Source organism: Pogona vitticeps, chromosome 3 (genome assembly GCF_051106095.1).
Source record: "Pogona vitticeps strain Pit_001003342236 chromosome 3, PviZW2.1, whole genome shotgun sequence".
Taxonomy (NCBI): domain Eukaryota; kingdom Metazoa; phylum Chordata; class Lepidosauria; order Squamata; family Agamidae; genus Pogona; species Pogona vitticeps.
In genome coordinates this window covers 42,233,213-42,257,920 of record NC_135785.1, presented here as the reverse complement: position 1 = coordinate 42,257,920, position 24,708 = coordinate 42,233,213, and the positions used below count along the sequence as shown (strand labels likewise).

General features: G+C 43.3%; 1 protein-coding gene across 2 annotated transcripts in view; it reads right to left on the bottom strand.

The window, feature by feature from the left end:
- Positions 1–24,708, bottom strand: part of LOC110075313 (glypican-5) — a 486,554-nt gene that overhangs the window by 347,671 nt on the left and 114,175 nt on the right. For both annotated transcript variants that reach the window (XM_072995919.2, XM_072995918.2), the window contains exon 3: positions 2,567–3,261. In XM_072995919.2, the coding sequence (XP_072852020.2) occupies positions 2,567–3,261 (695 nt within the window). The remainder of the gene's footprint in view (positions 1–2,566; positions 3,262–24,708) is intronic.

Here is a 24,708-nt window from a genome sequence, read left to right as displayed (position 1 = left end):
GTAGCCAACGCAACTAGACACGGAATGCCATTACCTTCCCACTGAGGTGGTACCTATTTAGCTACTCGCATTTTTACATGCTTTTGAACTGCTAGGTTGGCAGGAGCTGGGACAAGTGATAGGAGCTCCCTCCGTCGCGTGAATTCGATCTTACAACTGCTGGTCTTCTGACCCTGCAGCAAAGAGGCTTCTGCAGTTTAACCCACAGCGCTACCACGTCCCTACCAACCCCTTAGACCCTACCACATTTCCATTTTTATTTTAGTTCTACAAGTTGTCCAGTGTTTTCATACTCCAAAAACAGTAGAATAGTCGCAAGGTTTAACAAGGACTTTACACTTTCAGATCCATGTGATTTATTTTTCTTTGCACTATTCTGTATCAGCCTTATTCTTGTTGTGAGCCAAACTGCCATGCAGATATGCTGATAACAATGCTATATTTCACACAAACATAGCCAGCTGCATATAACCAGCCAAGCAAGTAATTTCTGCCCTGGACTTCAGTCTTTCACTTAGGACTTGTCATCTTATATATTCATATGTAATTTATTATGTAACCCTATTAAAAGTAAAATAAACATCCTGTATGTTTGAATAATGTTCTCAATTTAAAATTATTACATTTTTAACAAGTTCTATTAATACTCTTTTTATTGCTTCCTTTACACATCCTCCAAACAAAATTTCTGAACTCTTCATTATTAGTCTTGGGGAAAGTATTTTAAAAACGACTGTGAAAACTATATCAATTCAAAATATCACTTAATTATAGACAAAAACATTGATAATCAGCTTCAGTACTTTGTCTGAGATAAAGGAGGCATAAAATATTTTAGACAAACAAGCAAAACCTGAGACCTTGAAATGATTGCCATCATCCTTGTCATCTTAGAACTGCAGAGCTGGAAAGGACCCTATGGATCACCCAGTCCAGCACCTCTCAAGGAGACACAGTGAGGAATCAAACTTCCAAACTCTGGCTCTGAAGTTAGAAATATAAACCACTGAGCTATCCAGCAAGTAAACTCTCAGGAATAGATTGGCCTCTTATGCAGCACCATAAAAGAAGACAAGTATCGCCAAAAGGACAATTAAAAATGTGCATGTGTAGACACAGATCCAAAATTTAAAATTTGAAGCCGGTATTTAAATGTTACAGAAAGTTAACCAATTAATTTCCTATCGAAATCGGCAAAATAAATTATTTAATTAATTGTACCCCACTTCCAAATCAAGTCACTTCTAGATCAGCTATAATGGTTTCCTTCATTTAATGTGATCACAATTACTTTCCCAGCCACATTGCAAACTTTAGCAGCTACTTCTTAGATAACTGGCATGATGGGGGTAGGATAAGGGCTCCAAAGTTCCTTCTTTAAACATCCAGCAAGTTTTGTACAATGGTTATGGATTTTTGCTTTTGTTCTTCTTACAGTGCGAAAAGGTGGCTGGAAATGGGCAGCTCAGATGCTGGGATGCCAGACAATGCTTCTGCATACCATTTGGAAATTCAAAACCTTCTCCTTCTCTCTTCCCTCTCCATTTTCTTTCCTTCTGCTAGATCCCGTAGTGCACAGCTTCAGTGCTCTCCCAGCCTCCCTGCAAGTGCAGCAGGTTGTGACTAGACCACTGAAAGTCACAACCAAAAGCAACTTGTAAAAATCAGAGTTATATGGCTTTCCCACCAGAATCCAAAATTAGAGGTCAAAGCTGGAACCCTACACAGAATCCTAAAAACTCAACTGCTTAGTACAATAGAGGATGCTTGGAGCCTCACTTACTGAACTGTTGAAGATATGCACAAGGGTCTGTCTGTCAGACAGGAAATTTTCATCTATTTATTCTGACATCTGATTGCCTCTGCAATAGGAAATTTGCTTGTTTATGTTTTGCAATGATCATTTGACAGACAGCATCACTTTGTTAGACCAGACATGTCTGATGTCTCAGGCTGAAAGATTTACATACTTGGAGGCACAGCATCACAATATATTGAAACACACATTTAAATCATGGAGAAGGGCACAAAAGATTAAAACAGCCAATCTGCACAGTCAGAAGGTGCATCCATGAGAACAATGACTGACAATGTCACCTTGTTGACTGGAGTTTGCTACTGTCACTAACATGATTTCACTTATTCTGGAGTACAAACCCAATAAAATTTAGGACACTATTTTGCAGTGGAACATACTATGCACATGATTAATATTAGAACAACACTACATAGCTCTGCACTCCTTGCCCTGGAGGAATTCCTATGGATACTCTTGTTGAGGTTCAAAAGAGGGTGGAATGTCTACAACTCAAGAAACCCAGAGTCACACTACAATTCTTTCACAAGGAATCTTCTCATTCCCACTCAAAACAAATTATTTTAGTGAATTTTCCACTTAGGGACAGTGGATAAGGACAGGTGGGTGGAGAACAGAAGATGGCTTTGTCCAAAACTATCATTGGCCTAAGTCAGAATAAACCACTATCCAGTGCCCAAATAAACAAACAAACAAACACCAATGATTAAGAGTAGTAACAGGAATCCATGGACAGAAAACAATACTTACAGTGGCAGACAGCTGTGGTCCATTCAGCTGAGCATACAAGATGGCCTCGTTGATTGTATACCGAATACCCAAAAGCACCAATTCTAGATCATGAGCTCCCGCCATTTCATTTGTGAGATATTCCAGGGTATAAATATATTCCCTCCATGAAGCATCCAGTTCAGATACACTGGCAAAACAACCCCTCATTACATTGAGACAATATCCTTCACATGGCCTTATTAGTGTTAGACCTTGACAATGAGGGCAATACTGCATCTTCACTAATGCTCTGGTACATTCCTTTGTCAAAATAGTATGCTCAGTAGCATTCAGCACTTCAATGCCCATCCCAAGGGCCTGGTTGAACATTCTGCTTGCCCTGAGAGACTTGGTCAGCTCAGCGACCGCTTCTTTAGAATAGCGTCCAAACGGATTTATATCTTGCCGTGTTAGGCGCAAACATTCTGTGTATTCTTCAGACAAATCTGTAATTCCTGGGTTTATTAGGCGGCTGTAAACCAACGGGAAGAGGCTGTCGAAAAAGCGGAAGAAAGCTCTTTCCACTCTGGTCTGGGCACCCAGGAGGTAGAGAGAGATGTCCGTAAAGAGCTCCTTGACTGGCTCTTCCACTTCCTTAGACATGGATCTGTAGACCGTCTCGAACAGAGAAGTCGTGTGGTTTTCAGCAAAGCGAAGCAAGGACTCAAAGGCCGCTGCAGAAACAGAGACATTAAAAGATGAAGGGAAAATGGTCAATGCTTCCTCAGGACAGCTCAGCATCATAGATTATGAAATTATATGGCTAGTGTATTAGGGCTCATGCTGTTTACCTGCTTTATTGGGTATTTTTGTTTCTTGACCAAAGATTACAGTACTTGGATAGGTCATTGCTACTGCAGCTGTTCGTCAGTATGAACACAGAGATTGAAAATCAGGCAGTAAACAATGGTTGGATGACACTGGCTCTTTGCTGTGGTGGTATATATACCTTTAGATCCCAGTTTACAGCAGAAGACAGAGATAGGACAGGTGCTTTCCATACAATAGATCCTAGCATCTCCAGTTTGGCTGGAAATTTGGCTGCCTGAATCCCAGATAACTTCTCCCCCTGGTGACAGAGCAAAACTAGATGCACAAAGTGGTGCAGCTTCCTGTTTTCCAGAACAGTTTATATTTTCTCTTCACAAAACACTCTCAAGACACTCTCAGAGCAACCGGAAGAAGGGGAGGACTATCTGGAGTACAGCTACCACACATCCAGAAGTGAGACTAAGTTTAACAAATAGACTGGGTCTACATTTGCTTACTTATTTTAGTTATACTCTTATCCAGATTTTTGTGAAGGGAGTTTGAGGTGACACACGTAACTCTCTTCCTCTCACAATTGGTACACTTAACAATAATGCTGTGAGATAGGTCAGATGAGAGAGCGAAAAAGAGGCTCAAAGACACCCAGTGAATTTCATGGCCCCATGGAGTCTAGAACCTTAATCCTTCTACTGCCAGTCCAACAGTCTGTTAACTCACCCTGGCTCATATGCAGAGCTTGAGAAGGGTTCTCAACCAGTCATGAATCAGAAACCGGGTCTTCTCAGTGGTGGCATCTCCACTTTGGAACTCTCTTCCTGTGGAGGTGCAATTGGCCTCCACCCACCTGAGCTTTTGGAAGCAAGCTAAATCCTGGCTTTTTACCCAGGCCTTTTTGTAACATTAATTTTGTAGTAAGTTCATGCTTGGCCATGGTTCACCACTCTGAGACTTGGATTGTTTTCTAGACTGAAGGTTTTATGAGGGTTTTTGTTTGCTTGTTCGTTCGTTTTTAATATGTTCATTTAAAAAGTTCTATACAAAAATATACAAAAAGTATACAAAAATTTGTATCCTCATGTTTTTTCGAAGCTGCCTAGAATAGTAACTTGTCTGGTAAATGTGCAAAATGTAAGTTTAAACAAACAAACAAACAAACAAATAAACAAACAAGGACCATGTTAGATGATGGGTTCTGAGAGCTGCAGTCTCCAAAAAAAAGAGAGAGAAAAGGAATTTCTGCAAACTCTTTCCCATATTTAAAAAAAGACCCCAAAGAGCCCACAGCTAGATGTCTCTGCAATAGCAACAACACTGCCTTACATTCTTTAATGCTTATTTGTGATCATCTGGATGTTTGGAGAAAAAAGTAGATCAGAGGAAATAAGTGGATGTGATAAACTGGATGATGGGAGGAAAGGATACATGCATTAAAAATGAGCTTCTGCACTATTCTGGGCAATGAACAAGCTGAACAAAAACAGACAGACAGTAAACCAAACAACAAAAGTAAACAAGAGTAAGGTAAATATATCAAATTTGAAAGCAAGGTGGTGCACCACTTCATAAATGAATGGTAGGCCAGTGGCAAAGAATAATCATATGAGGCTGCCATTGAGTGCATCTCTAAAGAGCACCGTTTTCAGAAGTCTCTTAAATGTAGGTAGGGAAGAAGCCAGTGTAGCTCAACTGGTAGTCAGTTCCAAACGATAGGAGCCACTGCTGAAAAGGCCCATCTTTTGGTTAACATTTTCTTGGCCTCCTTTGGCATGACCACCCAGAACAGATTTGCCTGAGCAGACCTGATAACAAAGGTACATGATCTTGGGGAAAGGTGCTCCACCAAGTAACCGACTCCCGAACTGTGGAGAGTTTTATATGTGAGCACCAAGACTAGACCCGGGATGTGACATGTAGACATCAATTTTGGGAGCATTCTTTGCAGACATGATCATAAGGCTAGGATTTGATGTTAGAGGGGTTTTAACCGACCAGATAGGGGGGATATAAATAAAATAAAATAAAATAAAATAAAAAATAAAAAATAAATAATGAATGAATGAATGAATGAATGAATGAATGAATGAATGAATGAATGAATGAATAAATAAATAAATAAATAAATAAATACATAAATAAATAAATAAATTTACCTTAGCCCCCATGAAAGTTTCTGGAACCAAAAGATTATCCAACATTATTACAATGAAATAAGGATGCTACCCTGATAGCAAGCACACACCTATCACAGAAATTATAAGAATGGCAGCAGACATGAGGGGATGGTCTGTGTGGAAGCCATTGGTGCCTTGTCTTTTGCTACATGGCAGGATTTGTTGCATGCAGTGTTCCATTTACAAAGCAGCTATGCCACAGGGTGGACTGAAGAGATCACAAGTCAGGAATGTTATGGGAGGCTGGCTCAGATCACATGAAGTAGTGTGGATATTGTTACAATACTTCAGAGCAGCTCTAACCACTGCCACTCTCGTAATCTTTATAAGATTGTAATTACATTGAATGGTTTCGTGTAATTGGGGGAGGGAACCCAACATCAGATGTAAAAAGTCTCAGTCCCCCATAGAAGCCTGACTTGCCAAGTTTCAACCTGAGGCATGCTTTTACAACTGAGCTGTAAAATTCTGAAAATGGGATTTACAATGGAAAGACTGACACTTTGATAACTGTAACATCGTTAGCAACACCACTCTGCTCCAGTAAAAAATTTGGCATTTGCCAAGATGTGTGTTTTTTTTTCCCTGTTAAAAGAAATCCAAAGAAATTTCATTTGGTAGGTGTAGAGCAATGTAATCATTAAAACACATATAGAAATAAGAGAGAAGTAAATTTCAACCTCAGAATCTGAGTAGATTATCATACATTCAGATCACATTCATATTTTCACTGTTATTCTTAATGGTACTTGCTTTATTTAAAGTATTTTCTCAGGGTCTTCATAAAAAGTAAATATTAACGCAGAGTGGTTTTGAGTGGTGGCACATGTTTTCTGTGTGTCATCAGAAAAATAGCTGGGCTATAATCATAGGGAACAAAACTGAAATCACAAAACATTTTGGTTAAGACTAGAATTGCTGTTAAGCATGTGTACATACTTGAGATGCTTATGAATAAGTATCCCTATTTGGCTACACAAAGACAAATTAGAGCGGTCCCTTCTCTACAATCTCTAATCCTAAAGGCATTTTGTTTTTCCATAGTTATACAGCAAGATGAAATGGTTTCCGACAATCAAGACGCTGGAATGGTATTCCCAGCCCTCTAATTAGAAATAATGGTGCTGTGTGCCGATGAGTAAGTTCTGACACAATGGAGAATTTCTCCCCTGATTGTATAACGGAGACATCTTAACATCTTGTTTGGAACTTTATAAATGACATACTTTAAATATATCTGTGACAAACCCAGATCTACTGGGATCTGCCACACTTAACTAAGCTGCCACCAACCATTCCCTATAAGAAGTCACACAGACCAGGGATGGATTTTTAAACAAATAAAAGAACAAGGTTTATTTAAATACAACACACAGGGAAAATAAAATAATCAGGTGAATAAGATAAAGTAACGTGGCTTAGTTTCACTCATACATACACACAGTTTGGTTCACACAGAACCCTTAACTTGAAGCACAGACCCTGAACCTATCAGTTCTGGCTAACCATTCAGACACCTGAACCTATCAGGTTGGTACTCTGACACACAGTAGTACCCTGTCTGACACACAGACTCCCACACCAGCTTCTTCTTCCCAGCTGCTGCTTCTTCTGCCAGCGTCTTCTGAACTTCTCCACACACGCATCACATATATATACAGTACAGCCCCTCCTCCTGATGTCCCGCCTTCCACTCCCCATAGGATGGAACTTTCCCTCCAAACCCATGACAGACAGGTAACATCAGTGCTGTATGTAACACCTCCCCTCTTTATAAGTTGTTTTGTAGGGGGAAAGCTAAGGTGCTTTTTCCCAAAAAAACAACCTGGATAAAACACACAACAACAGTTATACATTCAATATCATACTTACTTATACTTACATTCTAAGTTAACCATATCAATTAGGCATTTAAACCATTTACCATATACATTACATCAATTTACCTTTATTCATACAAACCAAATTCAAAAAATAGGTACATTTAACTTTTTGTCATCAATATATATACATAGTCCATGTTTCTTTCGCCGTCTTCATTCTTCAGGTCTTCTTGACAAGGCGTCAGCAACACAGTTCACTGACCCTCTGACCACCTTCACTTCAAAGTCATAGTCCTGTAGGTTTAAAGCCCACCTCATAAGTTTGCTATTGTGGGTTTTCATTGTCTTTAACCATTGCAGTGGTGAATGGTCAGTGCACAGAATAAAATGTCTTCCCCAGATGTAAGGCTTGGCCTTCTGGATCGCGTAGACTATGGCCAAACACTCCTTCTCCACGGTTGCCAAATGTCTCTCACCTTTTTGGAGTTTCCTACTCAGGTAGGACACTGGATGCTGGTCACCATTCTCATCCTCCTGGCACAGAACTGCTCCTACCCCGCTGTTAGACGCATCGGTGTAGATGATGAACTCCCGGTCGAAGTCTGGGGCACACAGCACTGGATACCGGACGAGCGCCTCCTTCAACCTCTGGAACGCCGCCTCACAGTCGCTGGTCCACGGGATGTGGTCATCAGTCTTCTTCCTCGTCAGATCGGTCAGCGGAGCCGCAATCTCGCTAAACCTCGGGATGAACTTTCTGTAGTAGCCCACCAACCCAAGAAATGATTTGACTTTTTTCTTGGTGTTGGGTCTAGGCCAATCACGAACAGCTTCTATTTTGGCCTCCAGGGGTTTTATCACTCCTCCCCCTACTATGTGACCCAAGCACTTTACTTCTGGGCTACCCAGCTGCAGTTTGTTTTCTTTGCAGAGCCTAGGCCAAAGCACTCCCTCCCCTGGGTTAAAGTGCCTCTCCCCGGCTTTCTGGTCATCCCAAACTTTCTTTCTGACCTTTTGAGCTTGCAGGGTCTCTGCTGCTAGCTCTAGGTTTTTCTTTAGGTCCTTCCTTAAAGAGTCTATATATGTCACAACGTCTTGTGGGTCATCGTGGGTGATCTGCTCCCAATTTTGTTTGATCAAATCAAGGGGCCCTTTCACCCTTCTCCCAAATAAAAGTTCAAATGGACTGAACCCGGTACTGGCTTGTGGCACTGATCGATAAGCAAACAAAAGGGATTGCAGCTTCCGGTCCCAATTGTTTGGATTCTCTGCCAAGTAAGCCCTAATCATGCGCATTAGAGTCCCATTGAACTTCTCAGTTAACCCATTACTTTCAGGTTGATAGGCAGTAGTTTCCTTGTGCTTAATTCCACAGATTTGCCATAAGCGTTTCATGAGCTTTGATGTAAACGATGCGCCCAAATCTGTGGTTATTTCTGAGGCAAATCCCATCCTGGACATATACCCCACCAAGGCATCTGCCACTGTGTTAGTTTCAATGTTAGTCAAGGGAATGGCTTCAGGGTACCTCGTGGCATGGTCCACAATGGTGAGAATGAACCTGTTCCCCCTCTTTGTGGCCTTGGGCAAAGGTCCCACAATATCCACCCCTATGCATTTGAACGGAGTGTCAATCACAGGCAAAGGGCACAACTTTGCTTTGGTCCTGTCACGGCTATTCCCCTGCCTTTGACACACATCACATTGTTTACAGAACTCCCTGATCTGCTTCCCTATGTCAGGCCAGTAGAAATTCTGTGTGATTCTCTGCTGTGTTTTGTTCACCCCTAAGTGTGCAGCAAACATGTCAGAGTGCCCCCTTTGTAAGATCATGGGGCGATACTTTTCAGGTACCACCAGCTGACTTCTGATCCCATCTCCCCCTTTTGAGATATTCCTCAGGGTCTCTCTATATAAAATCCCCTTTTTCTCCAGAAATCTCACTGGGGTTTCAGGTGTTAGCTGGGCGTCAGTCACCTGTTCAAAACACTTTTGGAGAGTGGCGTCTGCCTTTTGCTCTTGTCCAACTCTGCTGTCTGTGGTTAAGGTTTCCACCACAGCTTCTGAACTCCCCTCTGCTTCCGTCTCTGGCTCATCATTACCCCCCTGAACTGTCCCCGTGGTGGCTTGTGAGCGTGTAATCACTAGCACCCGCTTCACATGTTCAGCCAGGTCATTTCCCACGAGCACGGCTGCTGGCAGAGTCGATGAAATCGCTAGCCGCCAAACTCCCCTCCAGCCTTGAAAGTTGACAGGTACCTCCGCGACTGGCAGTGAGATTATCTGCCCCTCAATCCCTGCCACCTTCATGCTCTCATTTGGGATTACATATTCCCTAGGAATAACATCTGGATGGCACAGGGTCACCTGAGAACAAGTGTCCCGCAGCCCCCGATACTGACGGTCAAGTATTCCTACGTCCACCCCTGCTGTCTCAAACAACTGAGAATCTGTTCTCACGAGCAAGCAGCGCTTTACCTCCACAAGAGGACCATTTTCCTCAGCCTGATCAGCAGATGTCACTGTTCCAGATTGAGTCGCCATGGCAACAGGCTCCCTCAGTGACAATGAGCCTTGCTCTTTCTGGACACAGAACACAGCTTTTGGCTTGGTCCCACTCGAATCCTGAGGCACAATTCCTTTTAGCTGCTTTAATTTCTCACACTCTGAGATTAGATGGCCCTTTCCCTGACAGAAATAACATTTTCTGGTGTATTTTGAGTCTCTCTCATCTTGTTTTGGTTTTCCCTCCAAAATCTGAGGTCTTAGTTTCATGTCTGAGGGCTTCCCTTCACCATGGGCCCCTCCCCCTTGCTGGCTTCTCCCTGGTCCCTGAGAGTACTTGCTGTAGGTTTCTTTGGGTTTACCTACAGATTTCCCCTCACCGAAGGGCTTTCTTATTTGGGAAATAAAATCTGCGATCTCGGCTGCTTCTACCACAGATTTTGGTTTCCTTTCCCTCACCTGGAATTTCAATTCCCCATGCAGGACTGAATAGAACTGTTCCAGTGCTATCAAATCTTTAAGCTGTTGAAAGGTCTCTGTCCCCTCCTGAGATAGCCATTTCTCAAGCAGCCTCACCAATTGGGCCCCCACTTGGGTAAAAGTCTGCTCTGGCTTCTTGGTGATTGACCTAAATCTTTGCCTCAGCTGTTCCGCATTTATCCCATGTCTTGCAAACACCAGTTTTTTAAACTCTGCAAAATCTTTCATCAGTTCCTCAGGCATCTCGGCATAGACCTCAGCCAGGCTACCACTGATTAAAGATCGCATGATGGTCATCTTCTCAGTTTCCCTCACTGAGAAGTCCACAAACGCTCTTTCCACTAGGGAAAAGAACACCTCAGGACAATCTCCCTTGTGGTACACAGGGAATTTCTTCAGGTCAGCTTTAGACAATTGGCCTCCCTCAGAATCCCTATTGTTATTATTGTTCTGGTTCATCATTTCCAGTTTTCTTAATTCAAACGCCATTTTCTCTCTCTCCAATCTTTCTGCTCTTTCCATTCTCTCTATTTCAAATTGCCTTTGTTTCTCTCTTTCCTCCATTCTTTCTCTCTCTAACCTTTCCTCCATTTCCCTCACCCTCAGTTCATGCTGTTGGGCTAGGAGCAATTTTCTGAGTTCTGGGTTCTGCTCTCCTGTGCTGTCACCCTGCACTGAGCCAAATTCATCCTCAGAAACTTGGTCAACCTGGGGGTCTTTCACTTCACCCATTTCTGCCATCTGGCTTCGAGTCAAGGGCATAATCCCCCCTCAGAACAGGCTGCTTTAAAAAGTCAAGCCTCAAAATAAAACGACCACTTTTTTCTCTTTTGCCTCAGAACCAGCTTTCTATAGATTGCTGCTGTTCTTCAGCACTTAACTTGCAACAGTAGCGAGTTTGAGTCTACCCCCCTCTGCTGGGCCTCTCAGCAGGCAGGCTAGATCACTGCTACTACACAGTTTTGCCTCAGCTTTTTTCCCGCCAAAACCGGCTGCCTCAGAGCTCCCTAATCTAGTCCCCAATCTGAGGTTACACGTTCTTCTACTAGTGCACCTCCCCGTGAGGTACACCTAGAAGATTACCTACGCGCTCTCAGATTGTCCCTGACTAGACCCCCCTTGCTCTGGGCACACTTGCCAAGGCTTTGCTGGACCACTGGACAACTGGACCAGTCGTATCCCACACGCTGGACACCAATCAATGTGACAAACCCAGACCTACTGGGATATGCCACAGTTTAACTAAGCTGCCACCAACCATTCCCTATAAGAAGTCACACAGACCAGGGATGGATTTTTAAACAAATAAAAGAACAAGGTTTATTTAAATACAACACACAGGGAAAATAAAATAATCAGGTGAATAAGATAAAGTAACGTGGCTTAGTTTCACTCATACATACACACAGTTTGGTTCACACAGAACCCTTAACTTGAAGCACAGACCCTGAACCTATCAGTTCTGGCTAACCATTCAGACACCTGAACCTATCAGGTTGGTACTCTGACACACAGTAGTACCCTGTCTGACACACAGACTCCCACACCAGCTTCTTCTTCCCAGCTGCTGCTTCTTCTGCCAGCGTCTTCTGAACTTCTCCACACACGCATCACATATATATACAGTACAGCCCCTCCTCCTGATGTCCCGCCTTCCACTCCCCATAGGATGGAACTTTCCCTCCAAACCCATGACAGACAGGTAACATCAGTGCTGTATGTAACAATATCTTCCCAGAACCCTTGAGAAACAATTTATCAATCCAATACTCAGTGACGTTAGAGAAACTCATGATGGTGGATTTGGTTAGCACATGTGGAAAATCAGAAATGAAGGGTGACTAAATGCATATTTATTTTAATTAAAGGCCCCCGTGATGTGCCTTCTAGACACTAATTAGGCAGAGCATACCTCATGCCCTATAAAAAATGCATACATTTCACCAGCTGATTGCGTTGGCTTCTTTCTCATGAGATACAGCATAGCAAGGGCACATCGTAACAGCCAACTTCAGTGTAGAATTGAAAAACGTGCACAATGTAAGCGCCACGCAAAATCAGACCAGGAAAACTGCATTCAAAGCAAGCAAATGTTTTTGTTTGTTTCCTGTCCTAGGCTTTTAAGAGTTTGCTGCAGAAATTATGATGTCAGTTTGGAAATGACTTGCTCTAAAGGTTTGCTTTTAATTTAGTATGGGCAAAACACAGCCATCCAGAAGTTCTTGAACTATAGCTCCCAGCATTCCTCACCACTGCTTGGGCTGGTTACTGCTGATGGGAGGTGATGTACGGAGGTCCATTATTTGCCCACCCCTGCTTTAAGTGCCTAGTGCACTTTGCTAGGGGGCAAACACAGAGACACACTTTGGTGCCACTACACTGGGTAGAAAAGTGATAGCAGGATCCAGCATGCAGTGGGCCTTGGGGGAGGCAAAATTGTCCCCTTGGCCACTCCTGCCGCAGTTAAGACTCTTGCCTCTGCAACTAATTTACTAGTGGGTCCTATCAAGCCACCATATCTGAATCCAACCACACACCTGTACAGTGGGGTCTCGACTTACGAACTTAATCCGTATTGGAAGGCAGTTCTCAGGTCGAAAAGTTCTTAAGTCGAATCTTCATTTCCCATAGGAATGCATTGAAAACCATTTAATCCGTATCTGCTCTTTTCGTCCATAGAAACTAATGGGGAGCTGCTATTCCTCCTTCTGCCACTAGAGGGGGTATTTTTTCTTTTTTCCTTATAACCTAAGATGACTAGCTTTAAAAAAAAAGGAAAAAAAGAGAGTTCGTAACTCGAATCTAAGTTGGTAAGTTGAGTCCATATATTCCTATGAGAGCGGTTCGTAAGTCGAAACGTTCGTATGTCGAGCCGTTTGTAAGTCGAGACCCCACTGTACTACAGGAATAATAGTGACCCTTCTTAAAGAGATTGTTCTGTGGTTCATCAAAGAACCATAAGGTATGGGAGATTTCCTCCTTTCCAATGTTAAGAGAAAGGGTAGTGAATGTGATCCTGGAATTTTTTTCAAAGCAGATTTTTCCAACTGCACAAATGCCCTGTGAGAAAACTCTCTCCCACTTCAAAAAGCCAAACACAAAGCTTCAAGTAGAGCAGCTGATTTTGTGTTTCTTAGACTGCATTAAATAAGGTATTTCAGTGCTGATGAGGTTCTGGCCTTTTATAAAAAAGTTGTTTCAATGTAGTTTTGGCAGTTTTATTTAAGTATAGAGACGAAGCAGTTCCTAACTCTTGTGTAAACTGTGTTAGAGGACACTGCCTGACATTTCAGACTTTAATAACTGGATACGCATAAAGTGATTTCTTCTTTGTTTCTCCAACTGCATATCTATCACTTTCTAACTGCAATTTTTAACCCAGGTTTTAATCTCTCTCTCTCTCTCTCTCTCTCTCTCTCTCTCTCTCTCTCTCTCTCTCTGCTTGGGTTCCCAAATGTTCTTGGACTTGCTAGAAATCCTGGCCAATACAGCTAGTGGTAAAAGTTTCTAGGCATTTTACTCCAAGAACATCTGAGGACACAAGAGTGGAAACCACTGCTCTACAGCCTCTACCCTGACTTTGAAGAGGGGCTGGGTGAGAGAATAGGCATATCTGATTCACAGGATCCATAACATTCCCAAACATATCCTTAGCAGAAGGGCAACGTTACACCAGCTCTAGAGGTGGCATAACATGTTTAGCTGCCCCTTCTTGCCCTTGAAAATATTTTAAGCTAAAAGAAGAAGCCCATTGAGGAAAAATAAATAAGATAACCCAGTGTTATCTTCACGCCTGCCCTGCTAGCAAGGGTCCAGCAGAGTAAGCAAGAGAAGAAATGCAGGAATCTTTATGAGAAAACAAAGACAAAAATAGAACTAGTTGAACAAACATGAAGCAGGAAAGAAGATCATGCACAAAGAACAAAAGGTAGTTATTTGTTCAGTGATTTCACTCGCAATCCTTTAAATATCATAAGGCACGAAAGATACTTTAATTATATTGTCTGGTTCACATTGCTGTATGCAACATATGTATTCATCATTATACATATATCCCAACTCTTCCATAAAATGCAATAAAAAAAAGTTGTTAGTAGGTCTCCCATATGATTTCCATTCAGGCAATAATCACCATAACCAGATCTCCTTCCCTTCAGTAGAGTTGTAATACTGTATTCCCTTCCCTGCCTCTAGATATCTGTTGTTTGGGAATATAAGCAGCTCCCCAACTATAGGCAGTTGGCTGGACAAAATACAGTATGTGAACACAATGCTGATTAAATATGCCTTTGGTCAAGTCTAATATGCTTCTCCAACCTTCCTATAGGCCTTCACATCATGCCATTTTAAGGGCCTTATTTTAATTTTCAGTTTCACACTTTACTCAATACGTTTTTCCATAGTCAACAAGAGAGATGAAAGTTGCGGATTGCTTGGACTGCAGATTACATAATTCTCCATTCTCGGAGTTCTATGTGACAGGTAGAAACCTTACAGAAACTTTAATATAGCTCACCTGGAAGAAAGCTCTCAACTAGAAGGTCCTGAGACTTAGCTAAGCCTATCTTTACCCAAACCTCCTGTATTTGCCCCAGTGTTAAATGGGAGCTTGATTTCTGAACTGGGGGGCTAGACAACAAGGCTTAGCTAAGACTCAGAACCTTTTAGTTGAAGCTTTTCTCCCAGGTGAGCCATATCTTGGTGTCTGTGAGGTATCTGTCTCTCAGGTAGAATTATAAGATTTGTAGTTATAAGATTTGTAATCCGTTCACAGATTGCTGATCCCCTTCACGGATTGCTGCCTTGTCATGGCGAATGGGCTTGAGTAATTCAGAGAAGCTATGGGCTACGCCATGCAGGGACACCCAAGATGGACAGGTCATACTGGAGAGTTCAGACTAAACTTGATCCACCTGGAGCAGGGATTGGCAAGACACTCCAGTATTTTTGCCAAAACCAGGAACAGAAACAAAAGGCTAAAAGATATGATGCTGGAAGATGAGTCTCTCAGGTCAGAAGACGTCCAACATGCTACTGAGGAAGAGTGGAGGACAGGTACAAGTAGCTTCAGAGCTAATGAAGTGGTTGGGCCAAAGCCGAAAGGATGATCAGCTGCAGACATGCCTGGATGCTGAAGAGTCTGAAATTGACCTAATCTGTGAAGACGTACAACACCTTCTAGAACTGACACCAAAGAAAGATGTTCTTCTCATTATAGGGGATTGGAATGCTAAAGTAGGGAGTCAAGAGGTAAAAGAAACAGCAGGAAAGTTTGGCCTTAGAATTCAAAAGAAAGCAGGGCAAAGGCTAAAAGGGTTTTGTCAAGAGAACAAGCTGGTCATCACAAACACTCTTTTCCAACAACACAAGAGGCGACTCTACACATGGACATCACCAGATGGGCAATAGTGAAATCAGATTGATTATGTTCTCTGCAGCCAAAGATGGAGAAGCACTATACAATCAGCAAAAACAAGACATGGATCTGATTGTGGCTCTGATCATCAGCTTCTTATAGCAAAATTCAAGTTTAAACTGAAGAAAGTAGGAAAAACCACTGGGCCACTCAGGTATAATCTAAACCAAATCCCTCATGAATACACAGTGGGAGTGAAGAATAGATTAAAGGAACTAGATTTGGTGGAGAGAGTGCCTGAAGAACTATGGATGGCGGCTCATAATGTTGTACAAGAGGCAGCAACAAAAACCATCCAAAGAAAAGGAAATGCAAGAAAGCAAAGTGGCTGTCCAACAAGGCCTTACAAATAGCAGAGAAGTGAAGGGAAACAAAAGGCAAGGGAGAAAGGGAAAGTTACAGAAAATTGAATGCAGACTTCCAAACAATAGCAAGGAGAGACAAGAGGAACTTCTTAAATGAACAGTGCAAAGATATAGAGGAAAATAATAGAAAGGGAAAAACCAGAGATCTGTTAAAAAATTTTAATATATTAAAGGAACCTTTTGTGCAAATATAGAGAAGATAAAGGACAAAAATGGTAGGGTCCTAACAGAAGCAGAAGACATCAAGAAGAGGTGGCAAGAATAAACAGAGGGATTATACCAGAAAGATCTGGATGTCCCGGACAACCCAGATAGTGTGGCTGCAAACCTTGAGCCAGACATCCTGGAGAGTGAAGTCAAGTGGGCCTTAGAAAGCCTGTCTAATAACAAGGCTAGTGGAGGTGATGGCATTCCAATTGAACTATTTAAAATCTTAAAATATGATGCTGTTAAGGTGTTACATTCAGTATGCCAGCCAGTTTGGAAAACTCAACAGTGGCCAGAGGATTGGAAAAGATTAGTCTACATCCCAATCCCAAAAAAGGGCAGTGCCAAAGAATGCTCCAACTACCGTACAATTGCACTCATTTCACATGCTAGCAAAGTTATGCTCAAAATCCTACAAGGTAGGCTTCAGCAGTATATGGGCTGAGAACTCCCAGAAGTACAAGCTGGATTTCGAAGAGGTAGAGGAACTAGAGACCACATTGCTAACATGTACTGGATTATGGAGAAAGCCAGAGAGTTCCAGAAAAATTCTACTACTGTTTCATTGACTATGCAAAAGATTTTGACTGTGTGGACCACAGCAAACTATGGCAAGTCCTTAAAAAAATGGGAGTACCTGACCACCTTATCTATCTCTTGAGAAATCTATATGTGTGACAGGAAGCAATAGGTAAAACTGGTTATGGAAGAACTGATTGCTTCAAAATTGGGAAAGGAGTACGACAAGGCTGTATATTATCTCCCTGCTTATTTAACTTATATGCAGAATTCATCATACGAAAGGCAGGACTGGATGGATCCCAAGCTGGAATTAAGATTGCCAGAAGAAATATCAACAACCTTAGATATACAGATGATACCACTCTAATGGCAGAAAGTGAGGAGGAATTAAAGAAGCTCTTAAAGAGGATGAAAGAGGAGAGTGCAAAAAATGGTCTGAAGCTCAACATAAAAAAAACTAAGATCATGGCCACTGGTCCCATCACCCCCTGAAAAATAGTAGGGGAAGATATGGAGGCAATGACAGATTTTACTTTCTTGGGCTCCCTGATCACTGCAGGTGGTGACAACAGCCACAAAATTAAAAGACACCTGATTCTTGGGAGGAAAGCGATGACAAACTTAGACATATTAAAAAGCAGAGACATCACATTGCCGACAATGGCCCGTATAGTCAAAGCTATCATTTTTCCAGTAGCGACATATGGAAGTGAAAGCTGGACCATGAAGAAGGCTGACCACCGAAGAATTTATGCTTTTGAATTGTAGCGCTGGAGGAGACTCTTGAGAGTCCCTTGGACTGCAAAGAGAGGAAACAATTCTGAAGGAAATCAACCCTGAGTGCTCACTGAAAGGACAGATCCTGAAGCTGAGCCTCCAATACTTTGGCCATCTGATGAGAAGAGAAGACTCCCTGAAAAAGACCCTGATGTTGGGAAAGTGTGAAGGCAAGAGGAGAAGGGGATGACAGAGGATGAGATGGTTGGACAGTGTCAAGGAAGCTGCCAACATGAATTTGTCCCAAGTCCGGGGGGCAATGGAAGACAGGAGGGCCTGGTGTGCTCTGTCAATGGGGTCATGAAGAGTTGGACACAACTTAACAACATGTCCAAGAAATCTGAAAATCCCTCCTCTACTCAGCAAGTGGTAAAGTTTGTACCACATGAGAAATGCAGACTGAATCAAAATATATCAGAAACTGGGAGAAGGTTCATTTGTTTTAGTGAAGCACAAGGATTTTGAAGCAAAAGGTCAAGTAAGCTCAGGTGAACTGCCTCTCCTTTTTCATTGTATACAAGAATACAATAAGATGCAGCCAAGACTTTGAATTTTAAAAATGTACATAATGACTGATGAATATTTCATGAAACCAGGTCAAAGTCATCCTCCAAGGAGAGAATCCTGTTCAAACATTTTATCATGTGCTCACAGCATGCTTGACATCGCAGCTGATGTGGTGTCCATAATGCCCAAACACAGCTGATCAAACACAGCTCACCTCTGGAATCTTCCTCTCCCAATTGCCAGTCTTTTAAAATGAATTCCTGGAGATGAGCCAAATCATTACAAGATTCCACACTTCCTTCTGACTGTGCATTTGAGGTATAAGGAACCTCCATGCTGGGCAGCTAATGAGTTAGTGCCCTAGAGAACTCAGCAGACGTCTAACACTAACAGACAATAAAACCAAGACAATACTTAATGCATGACACAGAAAAGCTTACCCTAAAATTACAAATTACAGTCTCCTACACAACCCCACATTCCCTGAGGTTGGAGTCATGATGAGAGAAAAACAATTGATTCTGCCTCATTGGAGTGTGACAGAGTACTTGCAAAATTTGTCATTCTCTGTAGTTTTCTAAGTCTTGACAAGATTCCTCACTGAGACTTTCCCCTTCACCAGTGAGACTTCCCAGCTTCCCATAAAAATTATATTCCTGGTCTCATTTACTCTCATTTTTATCCCCTCCCTTCCCTTTATGTTCTGCAGCAGAGTAAGCTGCCCAAGTCTTTGCAGTTTAGTACCTCTCACAGTGAATCCTGTGCAGGAAAGATGCTATACTGTGAAGAATTATCACAATCCTAAACAGATGGATGTCTCGTTTGTTCTTTTCTAGTGAATACTGAGTAGGAAAGATGGCATTCTCCACAAAAATTGTAACAATCCTGTTCAATCTGGCATTTTTTTTATGAAAAGAAAAAGATTGAAACTTAAAAAAAATACTCTGCAAGATTTACTGCAGGATTTTTTTAGGGGGGACTTTTTGCAGAGAAATGTCACTACGAGAAGATATGTTTGTGATATTATTTCTGTCTCTCTCCAAGACTGAGTGGCTGTGAGATTCACACTCCGCTGCATCAGAGTTTCTCCTTTGCATAGCATTACAGATGGGGGTATTTCTATACGAATGGCATTAACAAGGGTCCAGCCCCATGGGACCAGACAGTCCACTCAACAATCTGCAGTGGACAATGCGATTCTACTAATGGATCCGCAGCATGTGATCCGCTTGCCACTCCTGGCAGGAGATGGGAGGACAAGCCTTGCTGCAAGGTCGAAGAGTGTGTGAAGAAGCAGACACAAAGAGTGTGCTGTCCTTAGTTGACAAGATGGAGGAACAAAGGAAAGAAGGGGAACATCAAGAGATGACAGGGGCTGAGGAGGAAAAGGCAGGAGAGTTGACAGTTGAGGGAAAGGCGGGGAACTCTTAAAGGACTTTCCAAACCTTAAAGTAGGAGGACTCCTCCCAGACCGCGAACGTGAGACGGAGAAGCCAAAACAGATGGTGACCCATGAGTGGACAGTTATAGTGGCATCAAGAGAGGCTGAGCTGCGGCATGAGTGGGAGAAGACTGCTGCACTGTTCCCTGAGGGTCCAGACGAGAGGGGGTGGGTGAGGCACTCATGTTGCGGGACGATTTGTGCGATCAGGAGTGCCCCAACCCCCACGGTCAGAGGACAAGGAACGACATGGAGTGCTACACCAGTAAGCCCATGGGACTATAGCAAGAATTTTGTTGATGCTAATGATGGCTTGTTGCCCAAGTTGGAACCGTTGTTACCTTCAAGTGCAGTGCTGGTGGACATTGGGGAGAATAAAGTTGGTAGTTTGAAAGTTATAAAGACAAAGCCTTTATTATTTCCCGCCGAGAATGAGGGAGGTAGCTGTTACATACAGCACTGATGTTACCTGTCTGTCACGGGTTGGAGGGAAGGTTCCATCCTATGGGGAGTGGAAGGCGGGACATCAGGAGGAGGGGCTGTACTGTATATATATGTGAAGTTTGTGTGGAGAAGTTAGGGAGAAGCTGGGAGAAGAGCTGAGAGAAGAAGCTTGAGTGGGAGTCTGTGTGTCAGACAGGGTACTACTGTGTGTCAGTCAGTACCAACCTGATAGGTTCAGGTGTCTGTAGGGTTAGCCAGAACTGATAGGTTCAGGGTCTGTGCTTTAGTTAAATGCGTTCTGTGTGAACCAAACTAGTGTATGTATGATTGAGACTAAGCCACGTTACTGTATCTTATTCATTTGATCATTTTATTTTCCCTGTGTGTTGTGTAAATAAACCTTATTCCTTTATTTGTTAAAAATCCATCCCTGGTCTGTGTGACTTCTTATAGGGAATGGTTGGTGGCAGCTTAGTGAAACTGTGGCATCCTCCAGTAGGTCTGGGTTTGTCACATTGATTGGTGTCCAGCGTGTGGGATACGACTGGTCCAGTTGTCCAGTGGTCCAGCAAAGCCTTGGCGAGTGTGCCCAGAGCAAGGGGGTCTAGTCAGGGACAATCTGAGGGCGCGTAGGTAATCTTCTAGGCGTACCTCACGGGGAGGTGCGCTAGTGGAAGAACGTGCCAACTGGGGAGACTAGATTAGGGAGCTCTGAGGCAACCTGTTTTGGCGGGAAAAAGGCTGAGGCAAAACTGTGTAAAGTAGCAGTGATCTAGCTTGTCTGCTGAGAGGCCTAGCAGAGGGGGGTAGACTCCGGCTGGCAACAGTTGCAAGTTAGTGCTGAAGAACAGCAGCAATCTATAGAAAGCTGGTTCTGAGGCAAAAGAGAAAAAAAAAAGGGGTCGCTTTATTTTGAGGCTTGACTTTTGAAAGCAGCCTGTTCTGAGGGGGATTATGCCCTTGACTCGAAGCCAAATGGCAGAAATGGGTGAAGTGAAAGACCCCCAGGTTGACCAAGTTTCTGAGGATGAATTTGGCTCAGTGCAGGGTGACAGCACAGGAGAGCAGAACCCAGAACTCAGAAAATTGCTCCTAGCCCAACAGCATGAACTGAGGGTGAGGGAAATGGAGGAAAGGTTAGAGAGAGAAAGAATGGAGGAAAGAGAGAAACAAAGGCAATTTGAAATAGAGAGAATGGAAAGAGCAGAAAGATTGGAGAGAGAGAAAATGGCGTTTGAGTTAAGAAAATTGGAGTTGATGAATCAGAACAATAATAACAATAGAGATTCTGAGGTGGGCCAATTGTCTAAAACTGACCTGAAGAAATTCCCTGTATACCACAAGGGAGATTGCCCTGAGGTGTTCTTTTCCCTCGTGGAAAGAGCGTTTGTGGACTTCTCAGTAAGGGAAACTGAGAAGATGACCATCATGTGATCTTTAATCAGTGGCAGCCTGGCAGAAGTCTATGCAGAGATGCCAGAGGAGCTGTTAAAAGATTTCGCAGAGTTTAAAAAGCTGGTGTTTGCCAGACATGGGATAAATGCGGAACAGCTGAGGCAGAGATTCAGGTCACTCACCAAGAAACCAGAACAGACTTTTACCCAAGTGGGGGCCCAACTGGTGAGGCTGCTAGAGAAATGGCTATCTCAGGAGGGAACAGAGACCTACCAGCAGCTCAAAGACCTGATAGCGCTGGAACAGTTCTATTCAGTCCTGCATGGGGAACTGAAGTTCCAGGTGAGGGAAAGGAAACTGAAATCTGTGGCGGAGGCGGCCGAGATCGCAGATTTTATTTATCAAATCAGGAAGCCCTTAGGTGAGGGAAAATCGATAGGTAAACCGAAAGAAACCTACAGCAAGTACTCTCAGGGACCAGGAAGAAACCAGCAAGGGGGAGGGACCCATGGTGAAGGGAAGCCCTCAGACACGAAACCAAGACCTCAGATTTTGGAGGGAAAACCAAAACAAGATGAGAAAGACTCAAAATACACCAGAAAGTGTTATTTCTGTCAAGGAAAGGGCCATCTAATCTCAGAGTGTGAGAAATTAAAGCAGCTAAAAGGAAATGTGCCTCATGATTCGAGTGGAACCAAGCCAAAAGCTGTGTTCTGTGTCCAGAAAGAGCAAAGCTCCTTGTCACTGAGGGAGCCTGTTGCCATGGCTACTCAATCTGGAACAGTTACATCTGCTGATCAGGCTGAGGAAAATGGTCCTCTTGTGGAGGTCAGGCGCTGCTTACTAGTGAGAACAGATTCACAGTTGTTTGAAACAGCAGGGGTGGACGTAGGAATACTTGACCATCAGTATCGGGGGTTAAGGGATACTTGTTCCCAGGTGACCCTGTGCCATCCAGATATTATTCCTAGGGAATATATAATCCCAAATGAGAGCATGAAGGTGGCAGGGATTGAGGGGCAGGTGATCTCACTGCCAGTAGCTGAGGTACCTATGAACTTTCAAGGCTGGAGGGGAGTTTGGCGGCTAGCGATTTCATCGACTCTGCCAGCAGCCGTGCTCGTGGGAAATGACCTGGCTGAACATGTGAAACGGGTGCTAGTGATTACACGTTCACAAGCTACCACGGGGACAGTTCAGGGGGGTACTGATGAGCCCGAGACGGAAGCAGAGGGGAGTTCCGAAGCTGTGGTGGAAACCTTAACCACAGACAGCAGATTTGGCCAAGAGCAAAAGGCAGACGCCACTCTCCAAAAGTGTTTTGAACAGGTGACAGACGCCCAGCTAACACCTGAAACCCCAGTGAGATTTTGAGAGGAAAAGGGAATTTTATATAGAGAGACCCTGAGGAATATCTCAAAAGGGGGAGATGGGATCAGAAGTCAGCTAGTGGTACCTGAAAAGTATTGCCCCATGATCTTACAAAGGGGGCACTCTGACATGTTTGCTGCGCACTTAGGGGTGAACAAAACACAGCAGAGAATCACACAGAATTTTTACTGGCCTGACATAGGGAAGCAGATCAAAGAGTTCTGTAAAAAATGTGATGTGTGTCAGAGGCAGGGGAATAACCGTGACAGGACCAAAGCAAAGTTGTGCCCTTTGCCTGTGATTGACACTCCGTTCAAATGCATAGGGGTGGATATTGTAGGACCTTTGCCCAAGGCCACAAAGAGGGGGAACAGGTTCATTCTCACCATTGTGGACCATGCCACGAGGTACCCTGAAGCCATTCCCTTGACTAACATTGAAACTAACACAGTGGCAGATGCCTTGGTGGGGTATATGTCCAGGATGGGATTTGCCTCAGAAATAATCACAGATTTGGGAGCATCATTTACATCGAAGCTCATGAAACGGTTATGGCAAATCTGTGGAATTAAACACAAGGAAACCACTGCCTATCACCCTGAAAGTAATGGGTTAACGGAAAAGTTCAATGGGACTCTGATGCGCATGATTAGGGCTTACTTGGCAGAGAATCCAAACAATTGGGACCAGAAGCTGCAATCCCTTTTGTTTGCTTATCGATCAGTGCCACAAGCCAGTACCGGGTTCAGTCCGTTTGAACTTTTATTTGGGAGAAGGGTGAAAGGGCCCCTTGATTTGATCAAACAAAATTGGGAGCAGATCACCCAGGATGACCCACAAGATTTTGTGACATATATAGACACCTTGATGAATGACCTAAAGAGAAACCTAGAGCTAGCAGCAGAGACCCTGCAAGCTCAAAAGGTCAAAAAGAAAGCTTGGGATGACCAGGAAGCCAGGGAGAGGCACTTTGACCCAGGGGAGGAAGTGCTTTGGCCTAGGCCCTGCAAAGAGAACAAACTGCAGCTGGGTAGCCCAGAAATAAAATACTTGGGTAGGGGGAGGAGTGATCAAACCCCTAGAGGCCAAGATAGAAGCAGTTCGTGATTGGCCCAGGCCCAACACCAAGAAAAAGGTCAAATCATTTCTTGGGTTGGTGGGCTACTACAGGAAGTTCACCCCGAGGTTTAGCGAGATTGCGACTCCACTGACCGATCTGACGCGGAAGAAGACTGATGACCGCATCCCGTGGACCAGCGACTGTGAGGAGGCGTTCCAGAGGTTGAAGGAGGCCCTCATCAATTATCCAGTGCTGCGTGCTCCAGACTTCGACCGGGAGTTCATCATCTACACCGATGCGTCTAACAGCGGGGTAGGAGCAGTTCTTTGCCAGGAGGATGAAAATGGTGACCAGCATCCAGTGTCCTACCTGAGTAGGAAACTCCAGAAAGGTGAGAGACATTTGGCAACCGTGGAGAAGGAGTGCCTGGCCATAGTCTACGCGATCCAGAAGGCCAAGCCTTACATCTGGGGAAGACATTTTATTCTGTGCACTGACCATTCACCACTGCAATGGTTAAAGACAATGAGAACCCACAATAGTAAACTTATGCGGTGGGCTTTAAACCTGCAAGACTATGACTTTGAAGTGAAGGTGGTCAGAGGGTCAGTGAACTGTGTTGCTGACGCCTTGTCAAGAAGACCCGAAGAATGAAGACGGCGAAAGAAACATGGACTATGTATATATTTTGATGACTAAAGGTTAAATGTACCTGTTTTTTGAACTTGGTTTGTATCAATAAAGGTAACTTGATGTATTGTAAATGGTAAATGTTTAAATGCCTAATAGATATGTTTCACTTAGAGTGTAAGTATAAGTAAGTATGGTATTGTATGTTATTGTATAAATGTTTTTGTATGTATTGG